Raw genomic sequence first — 26,645 nt, forward strand, 5'->3', positions numbered from 1 at the left:
CCGGCATGTATCTTACCAAAGAAACGAGGTCTGACCTCGACAGTTGTGCCAGTCAGCTCTACCCCACCCTGCTCACACAGCTTGGGAGCAGCTGATCTTCAAAGGACCTATTTTGCATTTTGAAATGAGAACTATTGTTTGGATATGTGATATTAAAAGATCCTATTTCACTTGTAACACATTGTGCGCCTTTTGGCACTGAAGTTGTGAGCACGAGGTGTGCATGTCCTGCAGCCGCTGCACCGAGACGGCATGCGGGTGCCCTGTCACCCCGTGTCGGATCTGGTGACCTGCCAGGTGTAGGGGATTTCCTCAACAGGAATGCTGTAGCAGTGGAGCATGCACGTAGTAGACCCAGTTGTGTGCTGCCCGTAGCTGTGTGCACGTGGAGTTAAACCTGTCATGCCGCATGTTGTGTGCTGGTCATTGAGGGCTTCCCAAAATCCAGCCTTACACTGTACATGTGCATACAGTGCTGACTGCCTAAGGAATAACTTTCACCAGGGCCTTATGCATCTGGAAGACCCAGATGTGACCAGAGCACAACATGGGTGTAACGCCGGTTGTGTTGTGAGCATCAGTGTATGCAAGATCCCAGACAAACAACAGGAGCAAGCTGACCTTGGGAAACTGCGGATGGAAGAAGATGGAGGGGGGGAAGATGGATGGATGGGAATCTCAGCCAAGTGCCAAACAAAAATAATGGTGTGTTACAATGTGAATGGATATTAGAGGTGCTTCAAAAACAGGGGAGTAAAATGCTTCATTTGTGGATATAAAGTGCTTGATTTGTTAATATAAACAGAAGTAGGGCAATGAATTCTTGTATTTAAAAGAAGGTTTTTGGTAGCAAGCTAATGGAAAGTTCCTGAGAGGCTAAGAGAAGCAGCCTTTCTGTTTTGGTATTCTCCTTTGGATAATCCTCCTACCACTCACTCCTGCATGGCACAGACCAGCTCTGCACCAAAGCCACCATTACCCTGACCTGCTCCAAGGAGAGCAGAAAACAAAACCCCCACATGTTGAATGCCAGGGCAGCAGTCTGGGATGGTTTATATGTGTGTGCTCCCCAGTAAGCTTTTGTCTTCTTCCCTGCCACCCAAGCAAAGCCTAGATTTACTTTCAGCCTTGGGAGGCTTCCCATGATGGGACATTAATAAAATTCCTTCTGAGACCACGTACTGGCTAGCAAAGTGAAAGTATGCCCAGCTTTCTGACTTGCAAAAGGTTTGACTTGAAAGCTTTTAGTGCAAACAGCTTTCATTTGTGCTGCTGAGTTAGCACACAAAACGTGGTTCGAATTTGTCCCAACTGGCATCAAAGCATCTGAAGTGGGGAAGCCTCGAGACCTTGCAGAGCAAGCTATAGATCTTCCAACTTCCAAAGATGCCATGAGGCATTTTATGTGACAGCACAGCTGCTCTGTCCCTCTTTGTATGTGCTGACTCTGAACAAAGTTCAGTTTGTTGGTGTGGATGATCAATGGTCTTGAATTTGCAGGGCATGTCTTTCCTTTACATCCCTCTGCTTCTGCTTTCCATGATTCTGCTGGAGAACCGGAATCCCTCATTTGGGGAAATACTATGGCTGACTCAAGTAGTGGTAGGATTTCAGGAAGACAATAAAATTAGGGTGTCATCTGTACCTCTTTTGCCATTGAGTTGCATCCAAGTTAGAGTAGGTTGTTCCACTCCCACCTATTTGTTGGACTCTTGGACCAACAAAAAGAACTCACACTCAAAGTTCTAGCAATCCAATCAGATGCTTACTGTCCAGGTACAACAATGCTAATGCTTCTAGTCAAATAATATGCAGTTCAGTGACATAATCTTTCCAATACCTGCCCCTTCCAATGCCCTTTTGAGTCCTAGAGTCAATGACTAAAGTCAAAGTTGGGGAGGGCTTGCAGTGAGTTAATTGAGGGGAGGAGTGTAATATTTGTGGTTTATCCCTCAGTCTTGGGGACATCCTTAGGTAAAAAAAATACACCTTGCTCTTTCCTGGTCCCTCGTTCTTCAATTATGTCCAAATTTACTGTTTATGGAGTGTTTTAAATACGTTGTTGCATCCTTGTTCTTTGTTTGCTCCTAAAACTCCAGTGACTTGGCCACTGGTGAAATTGCTCATAGCCTGGGTCTGCATTATTTTCCTGTGACTGTGTCTACGCTGATGCATTTATTTATATATTTATTTTTAATTCTGTCATCATGGATACTCTGTTCTACACAGAGACACTTGTTACAGAAGGACAGAATGGCTGAGGTGGACAGGCACCTCTAGAGATCATCTAGTCCACCTCCCTGCTCAAAGCGGGGTCACCTAAAGCAGATTGCATATCCAGATGAGTATCTCCAGGAGGGAGATGCCGTGGCCTCTCTGTCTTCAGACACACACCTGGTAACCCCTCCCAAGTTGTCTATACACATTGGTAAGACCCCTCTGCACCTTCTCCTCTCCAGACTGAACAGTCCCAGCTCTCTCAGCCTCTTCCCATCTGACAGATGCTCCAGTCCTCTCATCGTCTTCCTGGACCTTTGCTGGGCTCACTTTACTGTGTACGTGTCTCTTTTGTACTCAGGAGCCCAAACGTGAATGCAGCATTTCACATCTGAGAATGTATCTGGCCCCATCCTTGTGGCCACCAATGAAGATGATGTGAAAAGGGATTGTCCCCAGTACCAACCCTTGGAGTACATCACTAGTGACTTGCTTCCACTGAACTTTGTGCCAGTGATCCTAATCTTTCAATCCATTTTATCCATGTTTATCTAGCCCATACTTCCTCACTTTGTGAGGCAGTAGTCAGAGATAGTGTCAAAAGCCTTAAGTAAGTTCAAGATAAAAAACATTTGCTGCTATCCTCTCATTCACCAAGCCATCCCATAAGGCTGTCAGGTTGCTTAAGCTTGATTTCCCCTTCATAAATCTGTGACACCTGCTGTACAACTGGTTGTTGATCTGCAGGCTGCATCTCTTCCCCCTCAGGTACTTCCCCCACGCAGCTCCCAAACTCACAGCCATTGTATCCATACCATCCCAGATGGGAGAACCCAGCAAGCAACACATCTGCTTTGTCAGGTTGGCAGATGATGGCCTTCATCCCCTGCAGCAGGGAGTCTCTCACTACCAGCACCCAGCGCTTCCACTGGTGCTGCTGCGTGGCTAAGGCAGGTCAGATGTTTCTCTGGAAAACTCCTTGCTGTTTGTTCAGTTTTTTCACTGGAAACTCCAAGCTCTCAGCCTCACATCTGCTCAGGGGTAGTGAAGTGATGCTGTTCTTGTCCTGTATGTGTGCAGGTGGAACAGGAAACATCCTCCTGATGCCACAAGTCACGAGCTTCCAGCCTTCATCGTTGATTCCAAATCCAGTGCGCATAGACTCTGCCTTCAGTACACATGGGACATTCAGGCTCTTAAAACTGCAAGGTCTCCAAGAAGATCCTGTTCTGCCTCAGCCTTGGCCAAAGCAAGAAGCCTCCAACACTCCCTGCAGCATGAGACTTGCAAAGCCATATCCTCCCACACAAGAGCTCAGCCTGGGTAGAGGCTCTGACATTACAAGGGAAGCTGTTCTGGAGTCTGTGGGAGCCCATGCCCTGTGTCACACCACCACCCCCTGGCTCCTCTGTGCACACCCACTGTGCAACCTCCTGTGTCAGTTCCTGCTCTCCAGGAGCTGTGCTCCGGGCCCAACAGTTACACAGGCTTCTCCCTAGCACCTGCCGTCTATCATTTACAGTAACACATACACGGCAAGTGTCACTCCAGATAATTGCACAAAACCCAAGACAGTGCCGGTAACAGTCACCTGGTCATCAGACAACTGTTGTAAGAGTGAAACAATCTACAACAAAGCTCCTGGAAGGCTGAGACAAGTCCAGGCAAAGCTCATGCAACGCAGAGCTTGTGGCCTCTTACAAGCAGTGGCAGCACCACAAGGCTGAGTTACATGATGTGGCAGTGACAGCCATTCCAGCTTCTGTTTCGTTTTCCAGAGCCTTCTCCAATGATTGATACGCAGTTTCTCTGCAAGAAACTCCACCTCCTGTTTCCAAGATGGTCTTTTTACACACACCATGTCCTTGATCACGCTGCTCCCAGTTCCAGCCAAACTCAAGGATGCCCGCCCAGCCTCTCTGCACAGTCTGGAGCAGGTCCTGTATTGAAAGACAGCAGCAGTCAGAAGAGTCTCCTCCTAATGACCAGTTCTGCCTAAGTGTGTGACAAGGCTTCCTACCCGAAAAATGAGCTTTTCTTTGAAGAGCAGCCATGGAGTGCCCTGGCTGGGGAATGTTTGGTTTTATAATGCCTTTCAGCTGCCTTCGTACACCACCACTCTGTCAGCTTGCACAAGGAGTCATTTTCTACCTCAGCTTGTCAAAGCAGATCACGTGCCATAGATCCCGGCCTGAGGTAGAGCCTAGCCCAGCCCATAAAAGTGAGAGAGCACAACAGGCTCCATCCACAGGCGCTGCAGCAGCCTCTGTGCTTGCATCGTGGCTGGAAAGGCGCCAAGCTGCTCCGTCAGCCTTGCGGGCGTGGTGTGTGCGTTGGCATTTGCCTGCCCGACTGCGATCTGGCATTTTGTTTAGAAATGTTGTAAGGAGGTGCCTCGCTTGCATTCCTGTAGAACAGGGTTGTTTACAACTCCCCAGCAGGGATCCTGCGCACTGGGTGTTTGGAAGGGAAGCCTGTTCTGGGACTGGTGCTGTGGATAGCCTATGAGCAAACAGCCAGGGCTCCAGTCTACTCTGCCTGCTGGAGGGAGTGTGGTGGATTTAGGGAGGGTGGAGAAATTACTGTTGGCACCATCTCCCACAGCCATCTTTGAAGCCCTTCCTAGCTCCTGGGGAAGTTGGCATGGCTCAGGTTGTTGTTTTGCCCAGGTGAGCTGGGTGGTGACAGGCTCTGGTGTATCTTGGGAGCACAGAGCTGTGTGGGATGCACACCACAAGATCTGTTAGTGGGTGTTTTGCTTCTCTCCATGCCCCAGCAGTCCCCAGGGCAATGGCAGGAATTGGTAGGCAGTGACAGTGGCATTGTCAGAAGAAAGCTCTTTGCCAACCCCACTCCTCTGGCTGAAAGTGCAGAGCTTCTGCTGCCCGGAAAAGGGAGGAGTCTTTCCCTCCCATTGCATCTTGGACTCCTTCTGTGGTTTCACCTGACAGCAGCCTTTTCATACTGATCTTTCTAAAATTTTGTTGCAGATGGCATCAAAACAGGGACTGAGCCCAGAGCGATAATGGGGAAGGAGATAGGAAAAGTGAAGTCTAATCGAAGTTTTGGGATTTAGTTTCTTGAGATTGTTGGTGCTCTTCTCTCTCCAAAGAAAGGAACTCTCTTTGCAAAGATATTATGATTCATGTTACATAACAGAGTTTTTATTATTTAAGAGAATAAGTATTCCTGAATCTAACTGAATTCGATTCACATTAAAATGAATTTATTTAAATACTGTTATTTATTGAAAAGGCTTATTTAGAACTGTAATGACAAATGAACAGCCCAAAGATGGGGACTGCCTTTAAATCTGTTCTGTGTCAACACAGAACTCATTTTTTTCCCAAGCCTTCAAGAAGCCTTGAACTAGCCTGTCTGTGACCTGAGGGAGCAGTGCTGCCTGTTCTGCTCTGGGAAAGGAGCAGGGGGTGCACAGCAGCTATACCTCATAATGTATTCCATGAAAGATTATTGCAGTAGGAAGACTTAATAAACTTTTAATTTTGTATCTGTGTCTTTTCTGGAAACAGCTTTCTGGTCTGCCCATGCAGTGCAGTGTCTAGCAGTATTTGTAAAGGAATAACAGCCTTTATAATTGATTTCATTGTTAACTCCATTATTTAAATACTTTAAAAGCCATTTTCTGTGTAACAGTGCTGGAGGACGGTTTGGAAAACCTGAACCTGGAGGACGTGTGACTCTATGGAAATTTACTGGTCAAGTTGCATGCTGGGTTTGCCAGCTCCCTGCCACTGTCCCTCTGTAACCAGGCTGTGACCCCAGTCACTGCCCCGGATGCTCAACATGTTTCACACTGACAATGATGCTCCTTTGCACTCAGATTGACGGGCTGTAGCCTTGTGTTAGAGCCTTTGGATTGTCTGGAAGAGCAATCCATGTGTATCTGTAAGGTAAGCTTTGGGAATGAACATTTGCCGTGCTGCTTTACCTTCACCTGCAGCTAAGGCTGTACAGTAGGCACGAGAGAGGAACATGTGCTTCACATGTTATTTGCTCAGCTACTCACTACAAAGTCTGTACAGAATAGGAATGTTCAGTATAGCCTGTATTTTTTCTTTATTCTATTTACAATGTCAGCACAATAACAGTGATAACAAAATGAAAAGGAAATAGAACTAACTCCAGGGGACTTACCTTTTGAGTAAAAGAGAATCAATGCCAGAGACTTACACTGAGACACTTGCTTCTTGGCTATGCTTTCGTATTTTCATTTTTCATGGTTTCATTTTTCATATTTCATATTTTCCTATTTCATCTGTTTTCACTTTCAGGAACACTGTGTTCAGACCCCCACACTGATGGTGATTGGTCATCACATCTGTCTGTGGGGCTGAAGTTTGGGGTGTTGTTGGGGTGTTTTATCATTTATAATGTTGTTACATGAGCTTCTTGAAAGGCTGAGAGAGCTGGGGTTGATCAGCCTGGGGAAGTGAAGGTGTCAGGGAGATCTCACTTCAGCCTTCCAGTACCTGAAAAGGGCTTATAAAAAGTGGGGATAGGGACTTTTTATATGGGCAGATAGTGACAGGACAAGGGGCAATGGTTTTAAACTGAAAGAGGGCAGGTTTAGATTAGATATCAGGAAGAAATTCTTTGCTGTGAGGTTGGTGAGGCACTGGCACAGGTTGCCCAGAGAAGCTGTGGACTCTCCACCCCTGGAAGTGCTCAAGGCGGGGCTGGAGACAGGGCTCTGAGCAACCTGATCTAGTGGAAGATGTCCCTGCCCACAGCAGGGGGGTCGGAACTAGGTGTCTTTTAAGGTCCCTTTCAACTCAAACCATGCCATGATTCTGGGGCCGAGAGCACCGACCCAGACTTATGGGAAGCACCAGAGCCGGGGAGGCAGAAGATAACACAAAAACAGCCCCACCAGCTGCTGACAGAAGGTAAATATACAAGAACAGTTGAGGACTATTTGAGGGAAAACAAGAAAGCAGAGTGAGAGAGATGAATTCTTGCCAAGAATGTCAGTCAAATAATATAATAGTTAAAATTTCGTGTCAACTGCTTAAATAAAGTCTCTGGTTTGTTTCTTAAAACAATGAGTCCATAGAACAATAGGGAATGGCCTATCCCTGAATTCGCGGCAACAGATCCTAATATTCCAGATTTCCCCAAATACTGGAGATGGAGGTTGCTAAAAAGAGTGGTAGAGGAAGTGAGGACTCTTTGTTACCCAGCCTGGGGGGGGCCGTGGCCGCGGGAGAGGAACTACAGCTCCCGTCGTGCCCCGCGGGCAGCGCGGCGGGAATAAGCTCTCTGGTGATTTGCTGTCCTTTCCGCGGCTACCGCCAATCAGACGCGCCGCCGGGGGGGGACCCGCTCGGCGCGCATGAGGCGGATTAACGCGTATCGGGAGCCATGGAGCGGGACCGGGGCGAGGTGAGCGGCGGGACGGGACGGGCTCAGCTCGGCCTCGGCTGGTGCTGGTGGCGGCGGTGGGTCGGTCTAACTCCGGCGGGACGGGCCCCTGCGTCCCCCTGGCCTCCCTGAGGAGGCTCCGGGTAGTGCTGCCCTTGCTTGGAAGCCCTGAGGGCTCGTAAAGTGTCCGGAAGATTGATTCGCGTGTGGTGGAAGAGTAACGATACAAAGATGCTCTTGTCCTACGAGCTGGTGGAAGGTGCACGCCCACACAGGGACCGTAAGACGATATAAATGGGGGTTTTTGAGGAGCTCGTGCCTTTCAGACGTCGGGAATGCTACCTGAGGGCGTGGATCCTCAGGAGAGCAGTTCTGTTCGCGGAACAGCCGGGGAACCTTGGATCTGTTTTGTGTGAAAGCCAGGGAGGATGTGGGGAGCCAGCAGTGAGTGGTCTGGTCTTCCCGTCCGTGTGTCTCTAATGATAACCCGGAGCCAGGGATCAGAGAGAATTTAGCACTTGAAGGTGGTGGGCTTGCTGTTGATCTCTTCTTGTTGCTCGCTTGGATGAACAACTCTATCCTGGTGCCTCATGTAGCTGTGGGAGTCTGCCTTTCTGTTCCATCACTCCCTGTGCCGGTGCTGACTTCTTGCTGCTCCTCCCTCAGTTGCTAACACCTTTTCCCAGCTGCTTTTTGCTTATTTGGAGCCTGGTTCCAGATTCTCCTGTTCTGAGACACAGTCACGGGTTTTCTGTGCTCTTTCTTCAGTCTCTGCCTCACAGCTCTGCTACTGTAATAGTAAGTACGAAGAGCTAGTGAAGATATTTAGCTGTGGAAGCATCTAGTTGTAGGCAAAAACTTACAACAGATGTTCTGCCATCCTGGTGATGCCGTTTCTGAACCAAGGCCTGCTGTGGACTGTGCAGTTTCCAAAGGACATGAACTGTCTCCAGAGCCGAGTTTACCCTGCTGGTTTCCAGGCTGTGCTGGTCTTGTGAGCTGCTGTGGCCAGAGCAGCTTTGTGCTTGGTTCTGGAAGTCTGTAGGATTTTATCGTTGATGGTGCCTGCACTGCTGTGTTGGGAGAAATGTTTTCTGGAAGGACACAGTCTGATCTGTCCTTCATCAGCATGGCAGTGTAGTTCCCTGTACTTTTTCCGTGTTCCTCAAGCTGTTTTCGATCTAGCTGCAGCTCTGTGCCGCTTTCCTCTTGGCAAGCAGAATGCAGCCTGTGGAATACCAGTATATGGACCCGTTTTGGGGGTAATAGCTCTCCTACTAGGGATTCAGACTCCTGCCTTTTGGGGTTGTTACATGGACTCATTGCTCTCCCTGAGGCCTCTCCCTGGTCCAGAAGGCCCCCCTCCCTCGGCAGCAAAGGCAGGTTTATTGTGTGGCGGGGTGTCAAATGTAATTTCTGACTGGCTCTTTTTGCAGTTGGTGTCTGCCTTCCGCCACAAAAGTTCGTCTTTGGAGCGGGTGGAGGAGGAGGGCAATGACGATGAGGAGGATGATGAACTGGACATCTTTGGGGGTTATGACAGCCTCACGTGCTACAACAGCAGCATGGGCAGTGACAGCAGCTCCTGTCTGGAGGAGTCTAGTGATGATGAGGTGGCAGACCGGGAAGCTGGAGAGCTTTCGACCTCTCCTGTGCACCAACCCTCCACGGGCCGGCTCATGGAAGACAGTGGCTCTGAGCCAGGTACTGCTTCTTCTACCTAAAACATGTGCAGGATGGAAGGAGCAAGGACTGGGGACACTGAAGGGTGCATGACTGCACCTTGGGGATGCTTTGGGAGCAACTTTGGATTCAGACTGCATTTTCTGGGCTATATGGGGGAGCTGCTGTGTGTAATGAGGGTTACCCTGTCTCAGCTCTGTCCTTGTAGTGCACCGACCCTGCCAAATTCTTATATTTTTGTACCTTCCTTCTCTCAGCTGTGTGTGAGATGTGTGGGATTGTGGGCACCAGGGAAGCTTTCTTCTCCAAAACCAAACGTTTCTGCAGCGTCTCCTGCTCCAGAAGCTACTCCTCAAATTCCAAGAAGGCCAGCATCCTGGCCAGACTGCAGGTGAGTTAAAACCCTTCCATCCTGCTCGCAGGCTCTTGTCCTGCTGGGGGACTTCAACCAACTCAACATCTGCTGGAAAAGTAGCACAGCAAGCTGTAGGCAACCCAGGAGACTCCTGGAATGCATGGAGGATAACTTCTTAAGCCAGGTGATAGACAGCCCTACCAGAGGGAACACAATACTAGATTTGATGGTCATTAACATAAGTGAGCAAATTGGGGATGTCAAGATCGGAAGCAGCCTGGATTGCAGGGATCATGCATTGGTGGAGTTTGCAGTCTTGAGGAATATAGGTCAGGTAAGGAGTAAAGTCAGGCTCCTTAACTTTGAGGAGGCAGACTTCCAGCTCTTCAGGAAGGTTGTCAGTGGGATCTCCTGGGAGACTGCCCTTGGGGACAAGGGAGTGGAACAGAGTTGACAAGTCCAGAGGAGGGCCACCAAGTTGATCAGAGGGATGGAGCACCTCTCCTGTGAGAAAAATTGGGAGAGAGTTGGGATTGTTCAGCCTGGAAAAGAGGTGACCTAATTGCGGCCTTCCACTACCTGAAAGGAACTTACAGGAAAGATGGGGCAAGAGTGTTTACAAGAGCATGCAGTGACAGGACAAGAGGGAATGGGTTCAAATTGAAAGAGAGTAGGTTTAGATTACATATTAGGAAAAAAATTCTTTATTGTGAGGGTGATGAGGCACCGGAACAGGTTCCCAGGGACACTGTAGATGCCCCATCCCTGGGGTTGTTCACAGCCAGATTGGATGGGGCCCTGAGCACCCTGGTCTAGTTGAAGGTGTCCCTGCCCATGGAAGAGGGAGTGGAACTAGATGATCTTCAGGGTCCCCTTCCAGCTGGAACCATTCTATGATTGTCTGATCATTCCTGGGGATGGAACAGGATGTGCCTGTGTGCAGGGATGGGTGGTTGCTCTCTGATTAAAGATTGGACTGACATACCCTTGTTCTTCCTGCCTGAAGTCCCCAGAGAACACGTGCCAGCTGAACGGTGGGGCTCCCTAAAAGCTGAGGAAGGACACATTGGTCTTTTACATGCTGTTTCTTCTTGTTCCTGTGAACGTTAGTAAATATTGTAGTAACTTGAAAATTGGCCCAGGGAAGAGATGCATGCCCAGCTGGCCATTTGCTTCCAAGGGATGACTTCCTCTCCTGTGTAACTAATGTTCCTAATTTTCCTTCTTTTGTAGGGGAAACCACCAACGAAGAAAGCTAAAGTTCTGCACAAGGCATCCTGGTCGGCCAAGATTGGGGCCTTCCTCCATTCGCAGGGCACAGGACAGCTGGCAGATGGGACACTGACAGGTCAGGATGGTGAGTGTAGGTGAGGTGTGAGGAGGTGCAGCTGCTGGGACCAGAGAAATAGGGACACCGTGAGGGCCGTAAGCTCTGCAGTCCTCCTCCTCCTCCCCTCTGGTGTGTTGCCTTGTACGGTGTGGCTTGCTCTGCCACAGACTGCCAGGACACAGGGCACGCCTCTTTTCCTCTTCCTACCAGTGCTAATGGAGCCCTGGTGGGTTCCTGCCCATCCATTACTGTAGCCTCATCCTCACTCCTCATATGACTTGACCTGAAGTGTAAGCTCTGTAGTCCCAGTCCCATGAGGTGCTGACTTCTACTGGCAAAGGTGACTTAAAGGTGTCCCACTGCTCTCAGCCATTTGCTGCCCCACTGCCTGTGGGAGTTACATTTCTCCTGAGTCACTCACTGATCAACTTGAGCAATAAACAGTCACTGCAGCTGAAGGAGCAGCAGGTTACTGTGTGAGGGAAAAGGTGAGCCCCAGGGCATGGCAGAAGCAGGGATTGATGGAGCAGAGCTGTAGCCTTGGATCAGGAGTGACTGTAGGATTAATATCTCAGTGCTTTACTCTGATTTTCCCAGCACCCTCTGGGGAAGCAAGTGCTGCTGATATGACCCTGCAGTGTTGCTGCTGAGAGGCAAAGCTGCAAAGTGGTTTAGCACTGAAAGGATGCACTGTCCCTGGAGTGCTTGAGCCCTGGGCTGGACTTGGACTCTTTTATTGCCCCTCCTGCTCCCCCTTCCCCAAAAGCAAGTGACAGTAAAGATTGATTAATAATATATTTTACCTCTTTCAGGGGCTGGTCACCTTGCAGTCATAGAATCTAGTTTCCCACCAGGGAAAATGCACTGGAATGCAGAGTGCTGGGGCAGAGTGTCCTACTGCCTGGAGGCTGCAAGCTGTATTCCAGAAGTAACTGAGCACTCTGTGCCTTTTCTGTGATCTCTTCTTATTTTCTGTTCTCTTGTCTGCTTGTAGCACTCGTCCTGGGCTTTGACTGGGGAAAGTACCTTCAGGAGCATGGCTACAAGGCAGCTCCTGTCAGTTGCTTCAAACATGTGAGTTCTACTTTGCTGTGCATCACAATGCATGTGGGGCATGTTGTGTGCATGGACCTCCCCTATGCTCCTGGGACAGGTGGTGAGGAGAGATCCAGTGGGTGGCTGTTGAGCCCCAGGTGATGGAAGGAAAGAAGCTTAGGCTTCTCACAGCTAAGAATGAGAGTCTCACAAAGGGACCAGGGGTTTTGGGGGAGGAAACAGGAAACTGATAGAAACAGTGCTGGTAGCGATGGCCCAGTGCTGACTGGGGATAGAATTAATTTTGACTGGGGGCAATAGTGGGAAGCTCCCAGTTACCTTTCCAGTCTGTATGGGTCAGCAGAGCCCATGGTGATGTGCAGGCAGGAATACAGCTTATGTGAGCCTGGCCATAGCTGCCCCTCCAGCATGTCTGATTCTAGTAACACTCACTTATTATGTTCCTTTTGAGTTGTGGTCTGTGATAATACTGATGTTTTCTTTTTTTTTTGAGGATAGGTCAGGCAGGCACAGCAGTTTTATTGATTGTTAGGTATTTATATCACAGAATCAAGTGGGTTGGAAAAGTCTTCTGAGATCATCGAGTCCAGTGACTTTGGAGACATGAGTCCTTTGACCCAACAGCACCTTGTCTACTAGACCATGGCACTCAGTGCCACATCCAGTCTTTTCTTAAACACCTCTGGGAGTGGTGACTCCACCACCTCCCTGGGCAACCCATTACAATATCCAATCACTCTCTGTAAAGAACTTCTTTCTAATGTCTAACCTAAACCTCCCCTGGTGCAGCTTCAGGCTGTGCCCTCTTGTCCTACTGCTAGTCGCCTCAGAGAAGAGACTGGTACCCACCTGGCTACAAACTCCAAGATGTATGTGCCATATATATATATATATATATACTAATATATATATGCCATAGAGAAATGGCAGCAGCTTCTTTGGGATAATAGGACAGCTGGCAGTGAAATAGTTAAGTATTGCTAGATGATGTTCTGCCTTTTGGGATCCTCAGTGAACATACCTGTGAGATGTTTGGGACAATTCAATTGCATTTCAAGGTGTTGGTAGATGTAAGCCTGTACCTAGGGTGAAAGTGTAGCTGCCTAAGACATGTCTCTGAAAGCTAGAAGGAGGGCCTGAGCCCTGCTCTCATTGTCCACATCTCTCTCCCAATGTGGTTGCCTCAATCTTTCAGGTGCCGCTCTTCGATCAGTGGGATGATGTGGTGAAAGGTATGAAAGTGGAAGTGCTGAACAATGATGCTGTGCTCCCCAGCCGTGTGTACTGGATTGCGTCTGTCATCCAGATCGTAGGTACGTCTCTGATGTAATTCCTGACAGCTGGGGATGGCTAACCTCTGAGGGAAGCTTTAGAGAGCTGAGTGTAGCTGGTCAAGCAAAACAGCACCTCTTTGGAGATACGCAACTGCTGAGAGATTTTGGGACAGGAAATACCAGGGTGCAGGAGTGAGAGGAAACCAGCATGGGGTTCCTCTTTTGGTTGCTGGGCAATTTGCAGGAATAGTTCTGCCTCCAGAATGTCTGGAGAAGCTCTGATAATCTCTGCAGAGCTCTGAAGGCCATACTGTAGGTACTAAGCCTGTGGTGCCAAATTCTTGGCCTCTAATGCCTTTGTCTGGTTGTCTGCTCTGTCCTGGCAGGATACAGGGCCCTTCTGCGATATGAGGGCTTTGAGAATGATGCTGGCCATGACTTCTGGTGCAATTTGGGCACAGTGGATATTCACCCTATTGGCTGGTGTGCCATCAACAGCAAAATCCTGGTACCACCACAAAGTGAGTATGGGGCAAGAGGGATCAGGATGTTCCTGGGCATGGAGGAGCCTTGGTGTACACCTAGCACAGGAGGACAGGTGCTCCCGCTGTATGTAGCACCACAGCTGCATTTGTGCTTTGAGAACATTTGTGTTCTGTGGGAAGCTGGAGATTGCTTGGACTGCTCCCTCTGCACCTCCCTGTGGTCGACCCTGGGGGTGCTGGATGCAGAGCTGATGTCAGACTGTGGAGACTAATGCAGATGGCTGTTCCTCCTTCTACTCCACATGTGGCTGGACTTAACCTTGGGGGAACGTTTTGGTCTTACATCCTGGACAGTGTCTCTGAGAAGCACAGTGGCTCCAGTCCTTGCTCAGCTAGCAGTTTAGAGAGGGGTGCCAGTTTAGCAGAATTCAGGCAAGCTGAGATTTGCTTTGTATGGCTCACATGTTTTTGTTCTTCTACCACTTCCTCATCTAGATCAGTGGTGTTGAATGTCTGGCCCAGTCCATTCTGTAACGGTGATCCCTTGCAGCCTGTTGTGGGGGCAAGCTGGCAGAATGAGAGTACAGAATCTGAATGTGAATAAGGCCTTTTAATGCAAATAGGTTCTTGGAGAGATGGAAAAGTGTAGGGTGGTGCTGTAATTATTTCAGTCATAAAAATGTGCTTTTTCCCTGTGTGTATGTAGCTATCCATGCCAAGTACACTGACTGGAGAAGTTACCTCATGAAAAAACTGGTGGGAGCTAGGACCATCCCAGTGGATTTTCACATGAAGGTAAACATGGGAGACTCATTTTGCGTGGGGAAATGAAGCTGAAGCCAAGAAATGTGTGCTCAACACGTCTCTTCTGTTCTGATCTGTGCAACTTCTGTGTGCCTTGACACTTGGGCAGGGCAGGGGCAGTGAGTGGTTCCCCACGCTCCTAAGGTATCTGTCATGATGCTGTGGGTAATGGCACAGCCTTCGTGCCCTGTCAGCACAACAGTTCTTCCTTTGGGTCATAGGTGGGCTTTAAAAGCTGTTGTCACATAGTCTGCTGGGAAATACTGGGAGTGAGGTTTGGCATTTTGCTGAAAGGAGAGGCTGGTGCAGGTGCAACCTGGCCTTTCCCCACCCTGTTTCAGCACCAGAGAATAGCTCTGAGGGTCAAAAGCCTTTGCCTTCAGTGTTGGTAAATACAGAAGCCTGGAGGGAGTGAGAGAGGCACAGGCTCCTTCAAAATGTTGTAGCCTTAGCAGCTTTTTTAGCTCTTATGGTTGTTTTCATGTAGCCTGCACTGAGATCAAACCTTGTAAGAGAGAAGAGGCTCTTTTGTGACTGACAACTTTGGAAATGACAGATAAGGAAGATGGTCCCAGAGACAGCAGGCAGGAAGGCAGGTGATGGGTTTTTCTGCGTGCAGGGCAAGTGATGACACTGAGCTGGAGACCTTGATGTAGTTGGTGTTTCCCATGTTGCTTCTCAGAAAGTTAAGAGGGTGTTTGTAGCTGCTTGTTCCTGGGCCACAGCTTGTAGCTGGAGTGGAAGTGGTAGAGGGAAACAAACACGGACAGTATCTTTCTCCCCTTGACATCTCCACTCCCACTTAATGAACAGGAGGTGGAAGGGGAAGTCCTTAGCTTAAAAGTTCTGGATTCAGGTGTAGGCTGGTTTGGGTGTCTGAGTCTGTTTTGTGGTTCCCAGTTGCTGCACAGCATTCGGGATCACAGTTCCAAAATGTCAGATGTTTCTAAACAACTTTGGACTAGGCTGTATCAGCAAACTGAAGGTCTCAAAAAAATCAGTTAGAAGGCAGCCAGTGACTCTTTCCCTACGCCTGTGCCTTTAGGTCAATCTGCAGAGTAACTCTGGCTTTGGATGTGGAGTTGGCAGGTAGATCATCATATAGCTCAACCTCTGATCAGAGTAAAAAGGGAAAAATAAGAACCTGACCTCTCTTAAAGTGAACTGAAAATTCTGTTGCCCTTTGGGAAGCTACACCTCTAGCTGCTTCCAGCTCTGAAACCCTTGTGGTCTCTTTCATGACTGAAAAAGGTACACAATTCCTCACGCAGTTCCTGTTGAACAGCAGTTCACACTAGGAACGTTCACACAAGGTGCTGGCTGGGCGTAGCTGCTGGGCTGGGGCAGGGGTAGCTCTTATGAGGCCACATGACAAGGGAGACTTAGGGAATATGTGCCCAGCCATGCTGTCATGTCTGGGACTGGCAGCTCCCTGTCCCCCTAATCAGCCCTCTCCCATGCATCCCTTCCCAGTCAGCTTTGGGCAGTGCCGGGGTTTGGCCAGCATGTCTGTGGGGAAAGCTGTTCTCTGAAGTGTTTGGAGAAGGAAAACACCAAGTGTGATTGACCTCACCTCCTCTGTCGGTTGTTGCCAGATGGCAGAGAGCATGAAGTACCCGTTCCGGCAGGGCATGCGAGTCGAGGTGGTGGATAAGAACCATGTGTCCCAGACACGCATGGCAGTGGTGGACACAGTGATTGGGGGCAGACTGAGACTCCTCTATGAGGACGGTGACAGCGACGATGACTTCTGGTGCCACATGTGGAGTCCCCTCATCCATCCCGTGGGCTGGTCACGGAGAGTGGACCACGACATAAAGAAGACAGGTAAGGATTGGGCCACTGCAAAGCATCTTGTGATCTGCTGTGAACTGTCCAGACCCTGCTGTTGACACCAGGCTGGGCATTCTGGGAGTCAGACAGTTGCCTCAGGACCTGACAGATAAACGTCTGCTTAGTTTTGGGTCTGCTGCTTTTCCCCTGGATAGATAAAAGCCCTGTGATCTGCTACTACAGGTCAAGACAGGGGATTGTAGGGTTTCTCACCTGAAGCAGGTAGTCTATCCCCTCAGTATGAGAATGCAGACTTTGCAACATCACAGATGTTTCTTTAGTCTTTTTGAGGGAATTCATGCTGGCTTCTGTAGCACTGGATGCCATCAGGTTGTGTTTTTCTGGACTTTGCCAAGAGGAATTGTTGATCAGCTTAGACTGGCAGAAAAAAGTAAGGCTTAGGCTCTGCTGATCCTTTTTGGTTGTGTCTCTTCCTTGCTACCTCTCCCTGGTGATTACAGCTGCATATGTTATCAGTAGTGCTCAGAAAGCTGAGCCATCTGCTTTTGAGCAAGTCCTGCATCACAACCTGTTTTATGAAAAGGTGTAGAGGAACTGAATTGTTCTTTCTATTACATGGTCTCCTGTCGAGGGCGTTAATAGCAACTAAGCTCTCTCCAGGAAATTAATAAGCCGTAGGTTTTCTTCCTGCAGTTGCCACAGGTTTTTTACCTTTGTTTCTTCCATTTCTCACAGAAGAAAAGCGCAATGATATGGCAAACCATCCTACCTTCCGGAAGATTTACTGTGATGCCGTCCCCTATCTGTTTAAGAAGGTAGGACAAGTCTGCCTTTCCCTGTGGGTTTACAGCAAAGGAAAGGGTGATAGCACTTCCTTCCTTCGGTGTACATGCTGCCCTGTGGGTTGTTGAGGGTGGGTCATTTGTCACTTACAGCTAAGGGCAGTAAGGTGTTTGGAGTATCAAGGCTGTGGTTGGGCAGCGGCAGGCCAAAATAGAAAGTTGGAAGAACTAAAAGACACCAACAGATTGAGGGACTCAACTGAAGGGCAAGTAGTTGCTTGAAGTTTTGAGTTGGAGAGGGAAGATGAGTGCGTGAGAGAGACCAGTTTCGACAAAGAGCTGGATCATGCTGGTAGGGCCTGAGATGAGGAGGGGGCTTGCGTTGCAGTGGAGCAGCAGTTGAGTGCTGGGCCTGGCTCTCTGACTGACCAGAGCCTTGGCAGGAGGTTGCTGACACACAGTGTTGGTTTGTGTTGCTTTGTATTTCTTGTAATATTTCTTCTTTCCCTTCCCAACCTGAGTTGAGCCAAGTGAAGAGGTTCTAATTCTATTTGCACTTGCTGTGCTTGGTGTCAGGATGGGATTGTCCCATGCCTGGCAGCACATGGTACACCAGAGTCTTCCTTAGGTACGAGCTGTCTATTCTGAAGGTGGATGGTTTGAGGAAGGCATGAAACTGGAAGCTATTGACCCCCTGAATCTGGGCAACATCTGTGTGGCCACTGTTTGCAAGGTAAGTTCAGTGCGTGTTAAGCAGGGGGTCTGCTGTGTTTACCTGAAGTGGTCCAGCTTCTCAGGTCTTTTCAAATGAATAAGACTGGACAGGATTTTACATGAGGGAGAGGAGAGAGCTGTTGAGAGAGGTAGACAGCTGGTGTGTGGAGGGAACTGGGGTGTTACCTCAGAGGTCTGAGAAACTGATTAAGACCAGCAGTTGTCCACATGTGGACAGCATGAAGATGAGCATGCTTTGTCTGCAAGCCAGCTGTCCAATGTGTGTGACTGGCAGCCACCTGTTTTCCACCCTTGGGCGTGCAGTAAGGAAGATTCGTTCTCTGATTCTGAGAGTGCGTAACGAGAGACCTCTGTGGAAAGGAGAAGACGAGAGTTGTGAGGTGACCTCTGTGTGAGGAATGATGAGTTTCTGTATGAGCAGCATTCACTGGTTTAGGAAGCTGAGGATGGATGGACGTGTTTCCTTCAGTCTCTCTTGATGAGGTGGTAGTAAGCTCTACTGTTGTGCTAGTGTGGGGGAAGTAAATTGCTTGCCCAGGTTTCCTCAGTGAGGTGCGTTGTATGTCCTAAGGTATAGCATCAACTTGGGCTTTTCCTGCTTTCTAAAGCTGTTTGCCCTCATAGAATCCAAGCAGAGGACTTTGAGACTTGGAGTTTGGCTGGAGGATGGTAGAAGAGTTCTTTGTCTGTAAAATGTTCCCTTCAACCATTGCTTGGAAATGGAAGAGGACGGGGCAGGCATGCCTGTTACATTTGGTAGGCACCAATTACCAGTGAGTGACAGGGTGGGACAAGTCTTGTTGCTGTAGGAAGTGGCAAATCCAAGGGTGGTGCCCTTCCCTTCTGCCCAGTAACAAATTCATGATCTGGCTGGTATAGAGGGTTTCTGGGCTGCCAGTGAAGTGTTTCTGAGGGAGAACAGAGCTCCTGACCATTTATGGCTTTTCATATAGTTCTTTCACTATACTGTTGCTTTTACTGTTGGTCCCAGTCCTGCAGAAATTGCTGCTTTGGGGATTAGCTTGTGTTGACTAACCTATCAGGGTTATATATAATATAATATATAGCATATAATATTGCATTTTACTGTCTGGTGACAATTGTGATTGATCTGTGGGGATTCTTGGGAGAATCCTTTGAGAGGAGAGGCTTTAGAGCAAGCAAAGCTCTATACTCATGCCCTTCCCTCCCATCTCAGGTCCTCCTGGATGGGTATCTCATGATCGGCATTGATGGAGCCACGTCTGCTGATGGCTCCGACTGGTTCTGCTATCACGCCTCCTCACACGCCATCTTCCCCGTCAACTTCTGTAAGAGGAACAACATCGACCTGACCCCTCCAAAAGGTGAGATTTGGACTCTGCCCTGTGGTACAAGTCTGCACGCAGAACCTGCTGGGCAGTGCTTTTCTGAGAGGGTCAGGTTCAGAGGAATCAAAACCACAAGGTCCCAATCTGCTTCTTTTTCAGAGAGATAAGGCTAGGTCAGAGAGCCAGGCCACTTGAGCTCTGCCCATATGCCAAGTCTTGGTTAGCTCCTGGCCATTCAGTAGGAGAGATGTACAATTCCCAAACTGAACAGAATAGAAGGTATAAAGTACAAGGGGGATGGGAAGGGATAAGTAGAGCCATTGCTGCATGAGTCAGTCCTTCAGTGTCAGGAGTCATCTCTATTCTTTCTATGAATAAATCTGACACCAGTGTTTCTGCAAACTCATAAGGGGCAGTCACCCTAGGAATGGTTTTGCTGCCTCACCTAGCCATACACAAAAAGGCCTGCTCTGAATTTCTGTATTGCAGCACTTCTGTGTAGTGTTGTTCTGTCTTCCTTTGTTCCTGCTGGTGGGAGAAAGATTGGTCTTAGTGGTGTGTTTCGAACGTATTTCTTCCTACCTGCTGCTGCTCCTCAGCTTTCTCTGTGGTCTGGATCTATGGCTGACAGATGTTCAGAGCTGCAGCTTGCACTTTTTTTGTATTTGCCCACGGGGGAGGGGTGCTGGACTCCATGGAATCTGTGCTCTAGGTTTATGTCCAAGATCAGGCTGTACGTGCTGGTTCATGAAACTGCTTTGCAAAAACAGGTGCTGTGCTTCCTTCCTGCCTATTCTACCTTTTCCCCCAACTGGTCGACCCTGTGACTGCCTTTTTACCTCTTAGCATTTCTTCCTGCTGCAGGGCAAGATGCAAAGACCTTCAACTGGGAAATTTACCTGGAACAGACTAAATCAAGACCTGCTCCATCACGGCTCTTCAACACAGTGAGTACTGCCAGGAAGAAGAGATGTGTGGGGATGCTTAGATTCAGCAAGGAGGAGCACAAGAGCTCCAGCTGTCACAGAATCACTTAGGAGGAAGGTTCTTCTTGTCCAACACCCCTGCTATAGCAGAGTTACCTGTAGTAGGTTGCCCAGGACCATGTCTAGATGACTTTTGAATATCTCCATGTATGGAGACTCCACAACCTCTCTACCAGTGCTCAGCTGCCCTCATAGTAAAAGGTGTCTCCTGATGTTCAGAGGGAACCTCCTGTGTTTCAGTTTGTGCCCATTGACTCTGGTCCTGGCACTGGGCACCACTGAGAGGAGTCTGGTTCCATCTTTGCACCCTCACTTCAGGCATTTATACATATTAATAAGATCCCCCTGAACCTTCTCTTCTCCAGGCTGAATACTCACAACTCTCAGCTTTTCCTCATACAAAAAGTGTTCCAGTTCCCTCATCATCTTCCTGGCCCTTTGCTGGACTCCAGTATGTCCATGTCTCTCTTGTTCTGGGGAACCCAGAGCTAGAGCCAGCATTCCAGGTGTGGCCTTGTCAGTGCTGGGCAGAGGGGAAGGATCACCTCCGCTGATCTGCTGGGAACATTCCTCATAATACAGCCCAGGTTACCATTAGCCTTCTTTGTCCCAAGGACACATTGCTGGCTCATATTAAACTTGGTGTCCACTGGTTTTCCCAGGCCTTTTTCTGCTGAACTGCTCTCCAGTCAGTCTGCCCCAAGTATATGCTGGTGCCTGGGGTTCTTTCTCCACAAGTGCAGGACTTCACCATTTCTCCAGCTTGTCAAGGTGCCTCTGGATGGCAGCACAACCCTCTAGTATATTTGGTCTCCCAGTTTTCTATCAAACGTAAGCTTGCTTGGTTTGACATACTGTCATGTCATCTAGATAATTAATGAAGACATTGAATAGGATTGGATCCAGTATTGATGCCTGGGGTACACCACTAATTACTGGCCTCCAAGCAGACTTCGTGCTGCTAATAACCATCCTCTGGGCCCAGCCACTCAGACGGTTTTCAGTCTATCTTTCAATCTGTCTGTCTCCTCACCCAGCCTGTATACTTCAGTCATGTTCTGTATGAGGATCATATGCAGACAGTGTCAAAAGCCATCCTGAAGTCAGGATAGACAATACCCAATGTCTATTGGGCTGCAATTTGCTGCCAGTCAGCACTTCTAAGGAGAGCTCAAGGCCTGGGAGTATGTGCACTCCAAGTAAAGGCCTTGTTTTGCTGCCTGGGACATCAGTGTCCTCCCTCTGTGGGTGGAATGATATCTTGGTCCCTCTGAGTGTGACTTGTGATTTTCTAGTGTTTCTGTGAGCTCCAGGCTCTTGGTGGGTTCTGCATGGCTTATTGCCTGTGGATGTGTGGCTGGCACATCGGGTGGAGGATGGGGGCTGCTTTACATCAGCAAAACTGCTGAAGCACCTGGGCCTGTGCTAGTCTCTCTGATTTCCCAGGGGTATGTCAGGTAATGGGTTTGATCATAAGGTGTCCCTTAATTGCTGCCTGCTGCTCCCTCCAGGTCAGAATCTTGCTTCTAAAGGCTACACTGAGATCGACTAAGGACATAGCTGGCCTTGGATCTGGTTTTGCATCTGTGGGCTTGTTCTCTGTCTGCTTGCTTTAGTCTGGAGGCTGGCCTTTTCTTTGGTGTTGGTGGACAAATACAGGTTTGAACTGGGTAAAATGGCCTTGGGTTTTCTTTTTTCACTTTTTATGCACCCAGGACTGTCCAAACCATGGCTTCAAGGCAGGCATGAAGGTAGAGGCAGTGGACCTGATGGAGCCCCGGCTCATCTGTGTGGCCACGGTGAAGCGTGTGGTCCAGCGTCTCCTTAGCATCCATTTCGATGGCTGGGACAATGAGTATGACCAGTGGGTGGACTGCGAGTCTCCAGACATTTATCCTGTGGGGTGGTGTGAGCTGACAGGCTACCAGCTTCAACCACCTGTTGTTCCAGGTGAGTGAAGATTTTACTGTGGTTTTCAACACTAGAGACAAAGGTTTACTTCCTCCTGTTCTGTGAGTGGCTCTTTTGTTTTTTGAGCCTAGCAGGGAGGAGCATATGGCCTCCTTGATCTGCACTGGCTACCATAAATCTTCCTCTGCTGCCACATTCTAGCTGCTGGCAGAGGGAGGAGTCTGGTGGGGAGAAAACAGCCTGAGATTTGAGGTTGGCTCTGTTTTCCCTCTGTTCCCCCACCTGCACACCAACAGAGAATTAATTGCTCCTGATGAAGTTGGATAGAGTTCCAGGTGGTCCTGTCCCTGCACAGCTCCCTTTTACTAAGTGTATCTATATGAACCCTTAGCCAGGTAGTGGGGGGAGCTTGGCCCATGCTCCCTTTTCTCATCAACTCTCTGACTCTGTCTGTAAAAGGTAAGAGCATCATCTCGAGAGTTTATTCCTTCCCTTGTCACAGGGAGGCCACTGCCTCACCTTTGCAGATGTTTTCCTTCTTGTCCCAAACTACGAATCTTGTTTCTTTACTGCCCCTACCAAGTCTGTACTGGGCCTCTCTCCCCTGTGCTGCCCCAGCCTGCCGCCCTGGGCCCTTGCCTGGAAGCACAGACAGCATCTGTGCTAGAGCCTTGCTTTCTCCTCAGCTGGTTGTCTTGGGAAGAGGGCTTTGGCTTGGGGGGACGGGTATATCTTGTTTCTCGCTTTTGTCACTTCATCCCAGTTACCTACTGGTTATGGGACTTGGCTTTCGTTTCCCTCTCGTCTCCATGACAGAGCCCACAACTCCAGTGAAGGCCAAGGAGGTGCCCAAGAAGAAGAAGAAACCCTATGGAAAGAAGAGTGAGTGATGTTTGATTAGTGCCCTCCCGCTCGCTCGCAGGCTGGGCCCAGTTAGAGGAACCCTGTCCATGTCCCATCAGAGCAGGAGAGAGAGGCCTTGTCTTGCTGTGGATGCCCTCAGTCAGCTGTGGGTTTGCCAGCACAGCTTCATCCTTCTTACCTGCGCTGTTACCTAAAGAGCAGAGAGCTGTGTTTGGGAAGGATCTGTTTTGCAGTCTGTTTTCTGTTGACTGAGGTATATATGGCACTTGCTTCCAGGTGTGAGGTTGTGCTGCTTTCCCTACTGTGTCCATGGTCAGAGGGAGATGTTTGCTGCAGCTGCAGGGTAGCTGAAGAGCAACCCTGCCTGCTTTGTGCTGAGGGAAAGAAGGCCTTAAGATGGCTGAAGAGGCCAGTAACAGGGCTGAACCATTTTATTGTTTCATCTTGTCATTGTTGTTGTCATTGTTGCAGTAGATGTGGCAAATCATGTAGACAGACAAGAAATTCCTCCGGGGGGGGTGGAGAGGAAAGGAAGTCTAAAGAATATAAAGACATTCAACCTAAATAAAAAGGTCAGTTAAAAATGAGAACATTACGGTTACAGTGTCCGTGCCTTGCAGCCAACAAGCTCATTGCCTAGGACTAGAGCCAGACAGGTAAGCAAAGCTGACTCCACACTGATTCCAACAAGACTTGCTCCTTGGAATTTAAGCACACGCTGAAGTGCCTTGCCTTTAATGAAGGAGAACACGAAGGAGCATATTTTGAGATGATGACAATAGAATTTTTCTCCAGTAGGCTATTTCTGTCGCGTAACCAGTTGGCAGCTAATGACCGTGTAGCTTTCTGTTCAGTTGTGCTGGTCCCTGGCCTGTGGTTTCTCAGTGGAGCAGGGTTGCTGATTTTACAGGGGAAAGGAAACACACTTTTCCCCATACTCTGTTATCTCTTTATTAAGGAAAAAAGTTGCCTGCCAAAGCCCGCAGTGTCAAGCAGACTGTCAAGAAGCCTTCCACCTCGAATACAAAACGAGAAGCAAAAGCTGCCAGCCAGGCTTTGCCAGAGCCAGCACCTGATGAGAGTAAGGGAGTGAGTTACTCTACCCAGCAGCCACATCCAGTTCTCCTGTGTACACCCTGCATGCCACCAACCCTCCTGAGGCCTGTGCCGCCTCTTGGCCATTAAGTCATGGGTGCCCCCAGGCGGGGAAAGCCAGCAGTGTGTGAAATGTCCTTCCCTACTCCTCCAGAGACAGAGAGAGTGGAAGGAAGGGTTTGCTGGCTTTCCTTGGGAAAAGAAAAACTTCTTGCTTCCAGAGAGGTTTGGTGGCACCAGTACAGCTCGATATCCTGATACAGCTGATGGCTGGGTGCCTTATCAAGCAGTCTGGTTGTGTGAGGTCAGTTAGGGAGGAGAGACAAGGTGAATATGGCAGAGCTGACTGTCATATCCCAGTCCCCCTAAGGGCTGTTGCAGCATGTGAACACAGCCCATTGTGCTGTAGTGACCAGAAGAGTGGATGGGTCACCTACCAACCCTAGTGGGCAGGAGGGTGGGTGAGGTGCCTTGTGCACATGGGAATGGAGCCTCATGAAGGTCCCTCTGCTTCACTGAAGTTAAATTTCCCCTGGGTGAACCCAGGTGGGTAGAGAATGGACCACACCAGCTTTTTGTCCCTTAGGAGGCCTTAGGAGAAGTTGGTCTTGGGAGCCAGCAGCTGAATGCTGCCGGGGTTTAATCCCATCCTGATTGGTGCTGTGACCATGGATCAATTTTCACTGGCATGACAGGGCTGCATGTGGTGAGGGACCCTCAAGAAGTGAGCTGGAAATCTGGGGCATGAATAGAACTGGTTTGGAGGTTGATTTTATTTACTTATTTTTGCCTCTCTCTTTCTGTCTCTTGCTAGTCATTGCCGTGCAGGTGAAAGAAGAAACCATCGACCCCTCAGATGCAGAGTTTGGAGACACAGGACTTCCTGTTCCCATCAGCAGCATAAAGCAGGAGGACACAGACTGATCCTGGAGTATCCCCCAGCTGCCCACAGCACTTTCACCTTGTGGTCCTCTGGGGAAGGTCCTGGCAGAGGGAAGCAGAAGACTGAAAGGGCCTTCCCTTTTTAAAGCAGACCACCCTGCAGCACCACTACTCTGCTTTCCTGGTGTGCAAGAAAATTTCCCCCAGAACTGTAATACTAAACCCTGGGAAACAGCAGAAAGGCCACAGGCACACTGAGGAGAATGACCAGGGTGGCTGCTGGGGCTGCGTATGCCTGACTTTGAAGGCACGTTTTGAAGGAGGAGCTCACAACGGGCAAAGAAGCTGCCAGAACACAAAGGGGCAGTTTGAGTTCTTGGCTGTGGCTGGAGGTGACAAGCTGTAGACTGAGGTGATGTGTGCAGGCCCCGTGTGTCAGGAAAGGGGCTGCCCTTGTGGGATGTTGGTGCTGTGTTCCCTGGTTTAGGCTCTGTAAGCCCTGAAGAAAGTCAGGACAGGAAGGGGGGAAAGAGATAAAAAAAAGAAAGAGATGATGATGCCTCTTGAAAGAGCAAGGGACCTTTTTTCATAGAATCATAGAATGGTTTTGGTTGGAAGGGGACCTGGAAGATCACCTGGTTCCAGACCCCGTGCTGTGGGCAGGGACTCCTCCCGCTAGAGCAGGTTGCTCAAAGCCCCATCCAGCCTGGCTTTGAACACCTCCAGGGATGGGGCATCCACAATGTCCCTGGGCAACCTGTACCAGTGCCTCACCACCCTCACAGTAAAGAATTTTTTCCTAATATGTAATCTAAACCTACTCTCTTTCAATTTAAACCTGTTCTCTCTTGTCCTGTCACTACATGCTCTTGTAAATAGTCTTGCCCCATCTGTGCTTTCAGGTACTGGAAGGCCGCAGCTAGGTCACCCAGAAGCCTTCTCGTTTCCAGGCTGAACAATCCCAACTCTCCCAATTTTCCTCATAGGAGAGGTGTGCCATCCCTCTGATCAACTTGGTGACCCTCCTCTGGACTTACTCCAACAGGTCCATGTCCTTCCTGTGCTGGGACCCCAGAGCTGAATGCAGCACTGCAGGTGGGATCTCACCAGAGCAGAGGAGAGAGGCAGAACCCCCTCCCCTGACCTGCTGCCCAGGCTGCTTCTGGTGCAGCCCAGGATACACTTGGCTTTCTGGGCTGTGAGCTCACATTCCTGGGTCATGTCCAGCCTCTCATCCACCAGCACCCCCAAGTCCTTGGGCTGCTCTCGATCTGTTCATCCCAGAGTCTTCATCAATAGTGGGGTTTCCCCCACCCAGGTGGGCCCACTTTCTGAGCTTGCCCAGATCCCTCTGGATGGCATCCCATCCTTCAGGTGTGTCACTGCACCACTCAGCTTGGTGTCATCTGCAAACTTGCTGAGGGTGCACTCGATCCCTCTGTCACTAATGAAGATATTAAATAATACTGGTCCCATACGGACCCCTGAGGGACATCACTGGTCACTGCTGCCCATTGGGACTCTGAGCCATGGACCATTATCCTTTGGATGTGACCATCCAACCAGTTCCTAATTCACCTAAGAGTCCACCTATCGAATCCATCTCTCTCCAGTTTAGAGAGAAGAGTGTTGTGGGGGAATGTGTCAAAGGCTTTGCAGAAGTCCAGAGAAATTAATTCTGTAGCCCTTCCCTTATC

General features: G+C 49.2%; 1 protein-coding gene across 5 annotated transcripts; it reads left to right on the forward strand.

Annotated features, from left to right (window-relative positions):
- Nucleotides 1–7,107: 7,107 nt before the first annotated feature.
- On the forward strand, nucleotides 7,108–25,495 carry L3MBTL2 (L3MBTL2, polycomb repressive complex 1 subunit). 5 transcript variants are annotated; one of them, XM_027666433.1, is made up of 17 exons: nucleotides 7,108–7,127; nucleotides 9,039–9,306; nucleotides 9,543–9,676; nucleotides 10,874–10,997; nucleotides 11,965–12,044; nucleotides 13,222–13,339; nucleotides 13,687–13,821; nucleotides 14,492–14,580; nucleotides 16,185–16,416; nucleotides 17,119–17,198; nucleotides 17,794–17,898; nucleotides 19,099–19,246; nucleotides 20,075–20,157; nucleotides 21,912–22,146; nucleotides 22,924–22,989; nucleotides 23,930–24,052; nucleotides 24,881–25,495. In XM_027666433.1, exons 2-17 carry the CDS (start codon nucleotides 9,168–9,170, stop codon nucleotides 24,988–24,990), a joined length of 2,001 nt encoding a protein of 666 aa, XP_027522234.1. In that variant the 5' UTR covers nucleotides 7,108–7,127; nucleotides 9,039–9,167; the 3' UTR covers nucleotides 24,991–25,495. The 5 variants fall into 5 exon arrangements, with proteins under 5 accessions (XP_027522234.1, XP_027522225.1, XP_027522202.1 ...); XM_027666424.1 differs by lacking the exon at nucleotides 7,108–7,127 and adding an exon at nucleotides 7,531–7,623 and having other exon boundaries at nucleotides 23,930–24,060; XM_027666401.1 differs by lacking the exon at nucleotides 7,108–7,127 and adding an exon at nucleotides 7,531–7,623.
- Nucleotides 25,496–26,645: the final 1,150 nt, after the last annotated feature.

Source organism: Corapipo altera, unplaced genomic scaffold (assembly GCF_003945725.1).
Source record: "Corapipo altera isolate COAL_440 unplaced genomic scaffold, ASM394572v1 1, whole genome shotgun sequence".
NCBI classification, from domain to species: Eukaryota; Metazoa; Chordata; class Aves; order Passeriformes; family Pipridae; genus Corapipo; species Corapipo altera.

Coding starts and splice junctions, on each gene's coding strand:
- L3MBTL2 (XM_027666401.1), top strand. CDS start 7,603: ATGGAGCGGGACCGGGGCGAG. Junction 7,624..9,038: donor TGGAGCGGGACCGGGGCGAG/GTGAGCGGCGGG, acceptor CTCTTTTTGCAG/TTGGTGTCTGCCTTCCGCCA. Junction 12,045..13,221: donor CTGTCAGTTGCTTCAAACAT/GTGAGTTCTACT, acceptor TCAATCTTTCAG/GTGCCGCTCTTCGATCAGTG.